We start from the raw sequence: 12,473 nt of genomic DNA on the forward strand, positions 1-12,473 counted from the left end.
GGCCTCCTCATATCCTCCTATCTGCACAGTGTGGTCTGAGGTCCTGGCCTCCTCATATCCCCCTGTCTGCAGTGTGGTCTGAGGTCCTGGCCTCATATTCCCCCAGCTAGACAGTGTGGTTTGATGTCCTGGCCTCCTCATATTCCCCCAACTGGACAGTGTGGTCTGAGGTCCTGGCCTCCTCATATTCCCCCAACTGGACAGTGAGGTCTGAGGCTCTGGCCTACTCATATCCTCCTATCTGCACAGTGTGGTCTGAGGTCCTGGCCTCCTCATATTCCCCCAACTAGACAGTGTAGTCTGAGGTCCTGGCCTCCTCATATTCCCCCAACTAGACAGTGTAGTCTGAGGTCCTGGCCTCCTCATATTCCCCCAACTAGACAGTGTAGTCTGAGGTCCTGGCCTCCTCATATTCCCCCAACTAGACAGTGTGGTCTGAGGTCCTGGCCTCCTCATATTCCCCCAACTGGACAGTGAGGTCTGAGGTCCTGGCCTCCTCATATTCCCCCAACTGGACAGTGTGGCCTGAGGTCCTGGCCTCCACGTATCCCCCTGTCTGCAGTGTGGTCTGAGGTCCTGGCCTCTTCATATTCCCCCAACTGGACAGTGTGGTCTGAGGTCCTGGCCTCCTCATATTCCCCCAACTAGACAGTGTGGTCTGAGGTCCTGGCCTCCTCATATTCCCCCAACTGGACAGTGAGGTCTGAGGTCCTGGCCTCCTCATATTCCCCCAACTGGACAGTGTGGCCTGAGGTCCTGGCCTCCACGTATCCCCCTGTCTGCAGTGTGGTCTGAGGTCCTGGCCTCCTCATATTCCCCCAACTGACACAGTGAGGTCTGAGGCTCTGGCCTCCTCATATCTCCCTGTGTGCAGTGTGGTCTGAGGTCCTGGACTCCTCATATTCCCCAAACTAGACAGTGTAGACTGAGGACCTGGCCTCCTCATATTCCCCTGACTGGACAGTGTGGTGTGAGGTCCTGGACTCCTCATATTCCCCAAACTAGACAGTGTAGACTGAGGACCTGGCCTCCTCATATTCCCCTTACTGGACAGTGTGGTCTGAGGTCCTGGTCTCATATTCCCCCAACTGGACAGTGTGGTCTGAGGTCCTGGCCTCCTCATATCCTCCTATCTGCACAGTGTGGTCTGAGGTCCTGGCCTCCTCATATCCCCCTGTCTGCAGTGTGGTCTGAGGTCCTGGCCTCATATTCCCTCAGCTAGACAGTGTGGTTTGATGTCCTGGCCTCCTCATATTCCCCCAACTGGACAGTGTGGTCTGAGGTCCTGGCCTCCTCATATTCCCCCAACTGGACAGTGAGGTCTGAGGCTCTGGCCTACTCATATCCTCCTATCTGCACAGTGTGGTCTGAGGTCCTGGCCTCCTCATATTCCCCCAACTGGACAGTGAGGTCTGAGGTCCTGGCCTCCTCATATTCCCCCAACTGGACAGTGAGGTCTGAGGCTCTGGCCTACTCATATCCTCCTATCTGCACAGTGTGGTCTGAGGTCCTGGCCTCCTCATATTCCCCCAACTGGACAGTGTGGTCTGAGGTCCTGGACTCCTCATATTCCCCAAACTAGACAGTGTAGACTGAGGACCTGGCCTCCTCATATTCCCCTGACTGGACAGTGTGGTGTGAGGTCCTGGACTCCTCATATTCCCCAAACTAGACAGTGTAGACTGAGGACCTGGCCTCCTCATATTCCCCTTACTGGACAGTGTGGTCTGAGGTCCTGGTCTCATATTCCCCCAACTGGACAGTGTGGTCTGAGGTCCTGGCCTCCTCATATCCTCCTATCTGCACAGTGTGGTCTGAGGTCCTGGCCTCCTCATATCCCCCTGTCTGCAGTGTGGTCTGAGGTCCTGGCCTCATATTCCCCCAACTGGACAGTGTGGTCTGAGGTCCTGGCCTCCTCATATTCCCCCAACTGGACAGTGAGGTCTGAGGCTCTGGCCTACTCATATCCTCCTATCTGCACAGTGTGGTCTGAGGTCCTGGCCTCCTCATATTCCCCCAACTGGACAGTGTAGTCTGAGGTCCTGGCCTCCTCATATTACCCTGAGTGGACGACCTCCATGCAGTGCTCAGGATAGCCGCTCACACTGGATGTCACCAGAAGAATATTTGTGTCAGTAGAAGATGCGGCTCAATATAAATGTCAGGAGGAAATTCTCTCCCACGGTCTCCATCATTACCGACATGATGTGGGCGGAGTTCTCTATTATTACCAGCATGATGTGGGTGGAGTCTGACATGAGCTGGATGTACGGCTTCAGGACGTCATAATGGAAGGCGGGGGTCAGCAGCTTCCGATGGTGGAACCATTTCTGTCCAGACAAGACCAGGAGACCGCGGCCTGCCGGAAACAACGAGGAGCAAAATCAGATATAAATCCTCATTTGTCATCAGTAATGTGTCAGTCTAAGACTTCCAGGTATATAGATCACAGGACTCCCCCCGACAATGCCTTTATATGCTTTTCTCTTCAGAAGGACGACACCATCTTTGTTCAGGCATCATCCAGGGTCAGTATCAATTCCTGGACCTGGTGCCTGATGCTGTTCTTGGCTGTGTTCACAAATGTCTGCCACAGATCAATCCCTGCTGTAACCTCTGACCTTTTGACATACTACAAAGTTACAATGTACAGTCTGATCATTGGGGAAGGGGAGACTGAGGAAATGCCTGCTCCTCCTCCTATAAAGTTACAATGTACAGTCTGATCATTGGGGAAGGGGAGACTGAGGAAATGCCTCCTCCTCCTCCTTCTACAAAGTTACAATGTACAGTCTGGTCACTGGGGAGGGGAGACTGGGGAAATGCGTGCTCCTCCTTGTACAAAGTTACAATGTACAGTCTGATCACTGGGGAAGGGGAGACTGAGGAAATGCCTTCTCCTCCTTGTACACAGTTACAATGTACAGTCTGATCACTGGGGGAGGGGAGACTGGGGAAATGCCCCTCCTCCTTCTTCTACAAAGTTACAATGTACAGTCTGAATACTGGGGGAGGGGAGACTGATGAAATGCTGCTTCCTCCTTCTACAAAGTTACAATATATAGTCTGATCAGTGGGGGAGGGGAGACTTTTCCCCACAATGCTATGGTATAGGGACGGCTCATTCAGGTTGCCTCTTGCTATAAATACACATACTGAGGCCACCAGCTCTGTCCTCATTACTGAAGGAGAACAGAAGTCCGGTAGGCTGGAGTTGAATGTTTTCAGAGAAGAGTCTCTTATTCTCTAGCTGATGGCTTTAGGGTTACATAGGCGTACATTGCTAGCTCAGAACCTCAACCCTCACCCATTGTATATGGCTATCCCACAACTGGGAGGGGGGGGGGCAACTGACCCCTTCACCCAGAACCCCATATTCCACACCATTTCCTCAGGCCTGAGAAAGGTTCCTGAATACTGGAAGGTTCCATTCAGCGGCTCTCAATCCCCTCAGTCATAGACCCAGAAACATTATGGATAGATAGCTCAGGGAACACGCGTCCTCTGAATGGACGGCTCGGAGAATGCGTTCTCTGAATGGACGGCTCAGGAAACACGCATCCTCTGAATGGACGGCTCGGGAAACACGGGTCCTCTGAATGGACGGCTCGGGAAACACGCGTCCTCTGAATGGACGGCAAGGGGAATACATGTCCTCTGAACAGAGGGCTCGGGGAACACGTGTCCTCTGAATGGACAACTTGGGGAAAACACATCCTCTGAATGGATGGCTTGGGAAACACGCGTCCTCTGAATGGACGGCAAGGGGAATACATGTCCTCTGAATGTACAACTTGGGGAAAACACATCCTCTGAATGGACGGCTCGGGAAACACGCGTCCTCTGAATGGACGGCAAGGGGAACACGTGTCCTCTGAATGGACAACTTGGGGAAAACACATCCTCTGAATGGACGGCTCGGGAAACATGCGTCCTCTGAATGGACGGCAAGGGGAATACATGTCCTCTGAACGGAGGGCTCGTAGGGAACACGCGTTCTCTGAATGGACGACTTGGGGAAAACGCATCCTTAGAATGGATGGCTCGGGGAACATGCATCAGCTGAATCGATGGCTTGAGAAGACGCGTCTTCTGAATGGACGGCTCGGGGGAACATGTGTCCGCTGAATGGATGGCTTGTGAAGACTCATCCCCTGAATGAACGGCTCAGGAAAGACGTGTCCTCTGAATGGACGGCTGAGGAAAGACGTGTCCTCTGAATGGACGGCTGAGGAAAGACGTGTCCTCTGAATGGACGGCTGAGGAAAGAGGTGTCCTCTGAATGGACGGCTCAGGAAAGACGTGTCCTCTGAATGGACGGCTGAGGAAAGAGGTGTCCTCTGAATGGACGGCTCAGGAAAGACGTGTCCTCTGAATGGACGGCTGAGGAAAGAGGTGTCCTCTGAATGGACGGCTCAGGAAAGACGTGTCCTCTGAATGGACGGCTCAGGAAAGACGTGTCCTCTGAATGGACGGCTCAGGAAAGACGTGTCCTCTGAATGGACGGCTCAGGAAAGATGTGTCCTCTGAATGGACGGCTCAGGAAAGACTTGTCCTCTGAATGGACGGCTCAGGAAAGACGTGTCCTCTGAATGGACGGCTGAGGAAAGAGGTGTCCTCTGAATGGACGGCTCAGGAAAGACGTGTCCTCTGAATGGACGGCTGAGGAAAGAGGTGTCCTCTGAATGGACGGCTCAGGAAAGACGTGTCCTCTGAATGGACGGCTGAGGAAAGAGGTGTCCTCTGAATGGACGGCTGAGGAAAGAGGTGTCCTCTGAATGGACGGCTCAGGAAAGACGTGTCCTCTGAATGGACGGCTCAGGAAAGACGTGTCCTCTGAATGGACGGCTCAGGAAAGATGTGTCCTCTGAATGGACGGCTCAGGAAAGACTTGTCCTCTGAATGGACGGCTCAGGAAAGACGTGTCCTCTGAATGGACGGCTCAGGAAAGACGTGTCCTCTGAATGGACGGCTCAGGAAAGACATGTCCTCTGAATGGACGGCTCAGGAAAGACGTGTCCTCTGAATGGACGGCTCAGGAAAGACGTGTCCTCTGAATGGACGGCTCAGGAAAGACGTGTCCTCTGAATGGACGGCTCAGGAAAGACATGTCCTCTGAATGGACGGCTCAGGAAAGACGTGTCCTGTGAATGGACGGCTCAGTGAAGATGGGTCTTCTTAATGGACGCGAACGTGTCGACGTCACCCCAGTCGTGTTCGTTTCTGTGGACCAGGAAGGACGGGTTGGTCTTTGCGTTGGCGTGTATCCGGCCGGTGCACGTCTTTGTTTTGAACCTGTTTTTAAAGTCTTTTATGTAAGTGTTTACGTTCGCTTTTAAAAAATTAAAGTCATTTGGTTTTACACTATCTGGAGCCTATGTTTTTCCTTATGTGATACCACGTCGAGTTGGGAGTGAGTGACAGCCATAACCCTATCGCGTGGAAGATTCGTGATCACCTGAGGAGGAAGTGTTATCCGGATACCCTTTGACTGCTGCTGCTTGTGGTGACCCTCTGTAAAGGGGGGTCGCTTGGATCTGGTAAGGAGCTTATTCATTCATTCGGTGATGGGATAAGCATACCACATCTTTGGAGAAGATTTTCAATTTGTGTATCTGTAATTCAGCCGTTTGGAATTTTTCTTCACTGCCGCACCTCATTTGAAGTCTTGCTTTACTGGTGTTCGTTTACTATATGGACATTTATTATTATTATTTTTGACATAGGACTATATGGACATTATATAGGGGGTCTTTAAACACAAATTTATTTTTTGATAGCCCATTTATGCTTAATAGCAAATATTTTTTCATATCTTTACTTTTATGTTTTAGGGGTTTATACACAGAGTTTGATACACATATACTGTGTTTGGGGAATTCACATTATCGATACGTATTTATGGTTTGTTTTTGTATTTAATTGCATTTATCCGTATATGGTTCACACTACACTTTGGAGGTGGTCTTAGAGACATTAGGTACTAAGACCCACAGTGTGGGTCTGGCACTTCTATATACCCTAATCGTATTGGGTATTTGTGGTTAGCGCAGTTCTTTTTCTTTCTAGTTCTTAATGGATGGCTCAGGGAAGATGTGTCAATAAACAATATTGAAGTGTGTGATCAGGGTGAGGCCCGAGGATTGAAGAATTCACCATCATTCCTAACAAAGGTTTCCATCTCCACAATAAACTTCATCTACATTCATCACCTGGGAGAGCATAGAGGACAGTCTCCGCATATTACCGGGTGAAAGGGCCCGAAAAGGAGTGTGTCTACTACAGAGGAGAGGTCTGGAAAGAGGTGTGTGTCCTCTCAGGGGAGGTGCCTTTGGAAAGGAGCGTTTTTACTATGGGGGAGGAACACTAGGAAAGGGATGTGTATGGTATAGGAAGGTGGCCTTTGGAAATGGGAGTTAGTCTACTAAGGCAGAGGTGGCCTAGATGGTGGGTACATAAAAAGGGGATAACAGTCTGGAAAGGGGCTTGTCCACTAAGCGGTAGGTGGTCTGGAAAGGGGCACGTCTACTAAGGGAGAAGTGGCCTGGAAAGGAATGTGTCTAAAAAGATCATTGCGGGAAATATAGGAGCCCACTTACCAATCCAAGGAATGAAGTATCGATAGGCGATGTTATCCTTGGGATCTGGAATACAGAGAACAATCCACGTCTCACATAAGAAGATTTGGTGATGGAACTGAAGTCCCCAGTGCTGACCCCCAAGTCCTTGAAGTATGTCACCTCTTCTTTATTTACCCCTACATTGTATATGACACCTATCCCTTCCCCCACCCTTCTGGAGTATGTCACCTATTCACCCATCCCCCCCAATACTGGAGTAGGTCATCCTTCCCCACCCCTCTGGAGTATATAACCTATTCACACCCCCCCCCCCCCCCACCACCACATATACCACTCCGTATAGATTATCTGTTATTACCTGTCCGGTTGAGTAAGGTGCGGGCGTACTCCGGGTGAGTGATGTTCAGATACACAACCAAATTCCCAAACCAGATCGGGGTGGCGTACGGGAACTGAAGAGACCATTCTATCATCCTCTGCAAGAGACTCCGATCATGGAGAAACTGTGGGGGAGGGGCAGAGATAATCAGATAAATAGACAAACAGACAGAAAGAGTGATGTGGGGATGTTGCGCTTGGTGGTTTTGGGTTTCTTAGTGGGTCATCCAGTCTGTGGTGTCAGCTTCCAACAGGAAAACAGTCAACAGAAAATGCAAAGCCACCTGGCTCTCTTTTCAGCAGCATTGCTGCTCTGGCCCCTCGGCTCTCTGAACTCTCCTGCTTCGCTCAGCCTTGTAGATTGCAGGCTCACGCCTAGCCTTTCCCAACACCCCAGGCTCTCTCTTTCCTATGAGACTCACAGACTCTCTCTATCCCCTGGTCAACTCTTCCAGAATCGCCCAGCTGTCCCGACTTTCTCAGCCCTGCGGGGAAGGAATCTCTCCAACATGAAGTGCCGTCTCTTGAGTGGATCACCTCTCCTAATGGGAGCGCACCTACTACTCCTCCTGGGAGGAGCACCCAGCCATCTCCTGATGGGGCCTTGAAGAATACAAATAATATACAGTGCCTTGCGAAAGTATTCGGCCCCCTTGAACTTTTCAACCTTTTGCCACATTTCAGACTTCAAACATAAAGATATAAAATTTAAATTTTTTGTGAAGAATCACCAACAAGTGGGACACAATTGTGAAGTGGAACGAAATCTATTGGATATTTTAAACTTTTTTAGCAAATAAAAAACTGAAAAGTGGTGCGTGCAAAATTATTCTGCCCCTTTACTTTCAGTGCAGCAAACTCACTCCAGAAGTTCAGCGAGGATCTCTGAATGATCCAATGTTGTCCTAAATGACTGATGGTGATAAATAGAATCCACCTGTGTGTAATCAAGTCTCTGTATAAATGCACCTGCTCTGTGATAGTCTCAGGGTTCTGTTGAAAGCGCAGAGAGCATCATAAAGACCAAGGAACACACCAGGCAGGTCCGTAATACTGTTGTGGAGAAGTTTAAAGCCGGATTTGGATACAAAAAGATTTCCCAAGCTTTAAACATCCCAAGGAGCACTGTGCAAGCGATCATTTTGAAATGGAAGGAGTATCAGACCACTGCAAATCTACCAAGACCTGCCCGTCCCTCTAAACTTTCAGCTCAGACAAGGAGAAGACTGATCAGAGATGCAGCCAAGAGGCCCATGATCACTCTGGATGAACTGCAGAGAACTACAGCTGAGGTGGGAGAGTCTGTCCATAGGACAACAATCAGTCGTACACTGCACAAATCTGGCCTTTATGGAAGAGTGGCAAGAAGAAAGCCATTTCTCAAAGATATCCATAAAAAGTCTCGTCTAAAGTTTGCCACAAGCCACCTGGGAGACACACCAAACATGTGGAAGAAGGTGCTCTGGTCACATGAAACCAAAATCCAACTTTTTGCCCACAATGCAAAACAATATGTTTGGCGTAAAAGCAACACAGCTCATCACCCTCAACACACCATCCCCACTGTCAAACATGGTGGTGGCAGCATCATGGTTTGGGCCTGCTTTTCTTCAGCAGGGACAGGGAAGATGGTTAAAATTGAGGGGAAGATGGATGCAGCCAAATACAGGACCATTCTGGATGAAAACCTGTTGGAGTCTGCAAAAGACCTGAAACTGGGACAGAGATTTATCTTCCAACAAGACAATGATCCCAAACATACAGCAAAATCTACAAAGGAATGGTTCACAAATAAACGTATCCAGGTGTTAGAATGGCCAAGTCAAAGTCCAGACCTGAATCCAATCGAGAATCTGTGGAAAGAGCTGAAAACTGCTGTTCACAAACGCTCTCCATCCAACCTCACTGAGCTCCAGCTGTTTTGCAAGGAAGAATGGGCAAGAATTTCAGTCTCTCGATGTGCAAAACTGATAGAGACACCCCAAGCGACTTGCAGCTGTAATCGCAGCATAAGGTGGCTCTACAAAGTATTAACGCAAGGGGGCCCAATCATTTTGCACGCCCCACTTTTCATTTTTTTATTAGTTAAAAAAGTTTCAAAAATCCAATAGATTTCGTTCCACTTCACAATTGTGTCCCACTTGTTGGTGATTCTTCACAAAAAATAAAAATTTTATATCTTTATGTTTGAAGCCTGAAATGTGGCAAAAGGTTGAAAAGTTCAAGGGGGCCGAATACTTTCGCAAGGCACTGTATAATATTCTTGTATCTCAAGGGCATTTCTGGATGAATAGTATAGATAGTCAGACTGACTTAAAACAAAGTGTGAGTTAATTGTCACACAGTTGGCATCGTAAATACAATGTAGAAAGTATAATTCAGTTCAGTGTAGGTAAAAATATATGAAGTAGAATAAATAGTTATAAAGCTGTAATAAGCTTATGAAAGCATGTGTGATTTATGGCTGCTGCCTTCTGTTACCATGCTGTCTTGTGTAACCAAAAAGAAGCAGGAAATGACGTTCTTATGCCCCATACACACGGTTGGATTTTCCGACGGAAAATGTGCGATCGGATCATGTTGTCGGAAAATCCGACCTTGTGTGGGCTCCTTTGGACTTTTTCCGTCAAATTTTCTGACGCACAAAGTTTGAGAGCAAGATCTAAAATTTTCTGACAACAAAATCCGATCGCATAAATTCCGATCGTGTGTAGACAATTCCGACATAGACAAAGTGCCACGCATGCTCAGGATAAACTAAGAGACAAAAGCTATTGGCTACTGGCTGTTTATCCACTTCAGGACCGCCGTATTGCCAATGTACGTCAACACAATGGCACAGGCAGGCACAATCACGTAGATGTACGTGATTGCCTTCCAGCGGGTGGGGGGTCCGATCGGACCCCCTCCCGCTGGTTACGGCGGTCCGGTTCGCTCCAGGAGCGCTCCGTGATGAGGGGATGGCCGTTCGTTTTCGGCCACCCCCTCTGGATCGCTCCTGGCCAATGAGAAGCTTCCTCCCACTGTGTATTGTTTACACAGGAAGGAGGAAGTGATGTCATTCTCCTCGGGGCGGTCTTTTTGACCTCACTACGAGGAGAAGACTAATAGTAAGTGTGCACCAACACTACACTGACATGTAGGTACACACAGGCACACAACCCCCCCCCCCAGTCACAGTGTCACTGATTGCATTGATCATTTCTTTACTGATCAATGCATTCAGTGTCAGTTGTGATAGTAAAAACTGTCAGGACAGTTAGTGTTAGGTCCAGGGTAGCCCCCTATCACCCCCCAATAAAGATTTAACCCCCTGATTGCCCCTAGAGTTAACCCTTTCACCCCCTTTTGCCAGTGTCGCTAAGCGATCATTTTTCTGATCGCTGCATGTGTCGCTAGGTAGCTAGTTATTTTTTTAGGTTCACCGCCAGGTTTTTATATCGCTAGGTACCCCGATATACTACCCAATAATGGTTTTAACCCCCTGATTGCCGCTAGTTAACCCTTTCACCCCCTTTTGCCAGTGTCACTAAGCGATCGTTTTTCTGATCGCTGCATTAGTGTCGCTACAGTCGCTAGGTAGCTAGTTATTTTTTTAGGTTCACCGCCAGGTTTTTATAGCGCTAGGTACCCCGATATACTACGCAATAATGGTTTTAACCCCCTGATTGCCGCTAGTTAACCCTTTCACCCCCTTTTGCCAGTGTCACTAAGCGATCATTTTTCTGATCGCTGCATGTGTCGCTAGGTAGCTAGTTATTTTTTTAGGTTCACCGCCAGGTTTTTATATCGCTAGGTACCCCGATATACTACCCAATAATGGTTTTAACCCCCTGCTTGCCGCTAGTTAACCCTTTCACCCCCTTTTGCCAGTGTCACTAAGCGATCGTTTTTCTGATCGCTGCATTAGTGTCGCTACAGTCGCTAGGTAGCTAGTTATTTTTTTAGGTTCACCGCCAGGTTTTTATAGCGCTAGGTACCCCGATATACTACCCAATAATGGTTTTAACCCCCTGATTTCCGCTAGTTAACCCTTTCACCCCCTTTTGCCAGTGTCACTAAGCGGTAATTTTTCTGAACGCTGCATCAGTGTCGCTAGGTAGCTAGTTATTTTTTTAGGTTCACCGCCAGGTTTTTATAGCGCTAGGTACCCCGATATACTACCCAATAATGGTTTTAACCCCCTGATTGCTGCTAGTTAACCCTTTCACCCCCTTTCACCAGCGATCACAGTATAAGTGTTACTGGTGACGCTGGTTAGCCAGTTAGTTATTTAGGTTCCCCGTCAGGTTTTTATATAGCGCCAGGGACCCCCATATACTACCTAATAAAAATTTGAACCCCCTGATTGCCCCTAGTTAACCCTTTCACCACTGATCACCGTATAAGTGTTACGGGTGACTCTGGTTAGTTTGTTTTTTATAGCATCAGGGCACCCACCATTTATTACCCAATAAAGGTTTAACCCCCTGATCACCCGGCGGGTGATATCAATTAGGTTTTAGGGTCAGGGTCTGCGTCGCCCCAGGCAGCGCTAGGTTAGTGCCAGTACCGCTAACACCCACACGCAAAGCATAAACCTCCCGTAGTGGTATAGAATCTGAACAGATCAATATCTGATCTGATCAGATCTATACTAGCGTCCCCAGCAGTTTAGGGTTCCAAAAAAACGCATTGTTAGCGGGATCAGCCCAAATACCTGCTAGCACCTGCGTTTTGCCCCTCTGCCCAGCCCACCCAAGTGCAGTATCGATCGATCACTGTCACTTACAAAACACTAAACACATAACTGCCACGATCGCAGAGTCAGGCCTGATCCCTGCCATCGCTAACAGGTTTTTTGGTAGCATTTTATATTCAAATCCGGAAGGCAGTGCTTGGTTTTCGGGGTCCCGTACGTGGCTAGGCTCCCAAAAAGTCCCCCACATGTGGTATCCCCGTACTCGGGAGAAGCAGCAGAATTTATTTTGGGGTGTAATTTGACTTCTGCCCATAGCATGTGTGAGCAATATATCATTTAGTGACAACTTTGTGCAAAAAAAAAAAAGTTTGTAATATTCCCGCAACTTTTGGCAAAATATAAAATATTCCATGGACTCAAAATGCCTCTCAGTAAATAGCTTGGGGTGTCTACTTTCCAAAATGGGGTCATTTGGGGGGGTTTTGTGCTATTTTGGCATTTTATGGCCTTCGAAACTGTGATAGGTAGTGAGGAGTTAAATCAAAAATATGCACCCTTAGAAATCCTGAAGGTGGTGATTGGTTTTCGGGGTGCCGTGCGCGACTAGACTCCCAAAAAGTCCCACACATGTGGTATCCCCGTACTCGGGAGAAGTAGCGGAATATATTTTGGGGTGCAATTCCACATATAACCATGGCATGTGTGAGCAATATATCATTTAGTGACAACTTTTTGAAAACATTTTTTTTTTTTTTTTGTCATTATTCAATCCCTTAGGACAAAAAAAAAAAAATATTCAATGGGCTCAACATACCCATCAGCAATTTCCTTGG

The 12,473-nt window shown here is 48.2% G+C and overlaps 1 protein-coding gene and 1 long non-coding RNA gene across 2 annotated transcripts in view; one reads left to right on the forward strand and one right to left on the reverse strand.

Annotated features, from left to right (window-relative positions):
- Positions 1-12,473, forward strand: part of LOC143926703 (uncharacterized) — a 125,238-nt gene that overhangs the window by 84,893 nt on the left and 27,872 nt on the right. The window lies entirely within an intron of this gene.
- The window catches only part of LOC143926783 (cytochrome P450 4B1-like), a 110,690-nt gene that overhangs the window by 75,534 nt on the left and 22,683 nt on the right, over positions 1-12,473 (reverse strand). The window contains exons 3-5 of the mRNA XM_077450830.1: positions 6,940-7,173; positions 6,600-6,644; positions 2,232-2,359 (exon numbers count right to left, since the gene is read on the reverse strand). Of these exons, the coding sequence (XP_077306956.1) occupies positions 2,232-2,359; positions 6,600-6,644; positions 6,940-7,173 (407 nt within the window). The remainder of the gene's footprint in view (positions 1-2,231; positions 2,360-6,599; positions 6,645-6,939; positions 7,174-12,473) is intronic.

Source organism: Lithobates pipiens, unplaced genomic scaffold (assembly GCF_037356315.1).
Source record: "Lithobates pipiens isolate NorthernLeopardFrog02 unplaced genomic scaffold, aLitPip1_a1.2 Scaffold_23, whole genome shotgun sequence".
In the NCBI taxonomy this organism is placed as follows: Eukaryota; Metazoa; Chordata; class Amphibia; order Anura; family Ranidae; genus Lithobates; species Lithobates pipiens.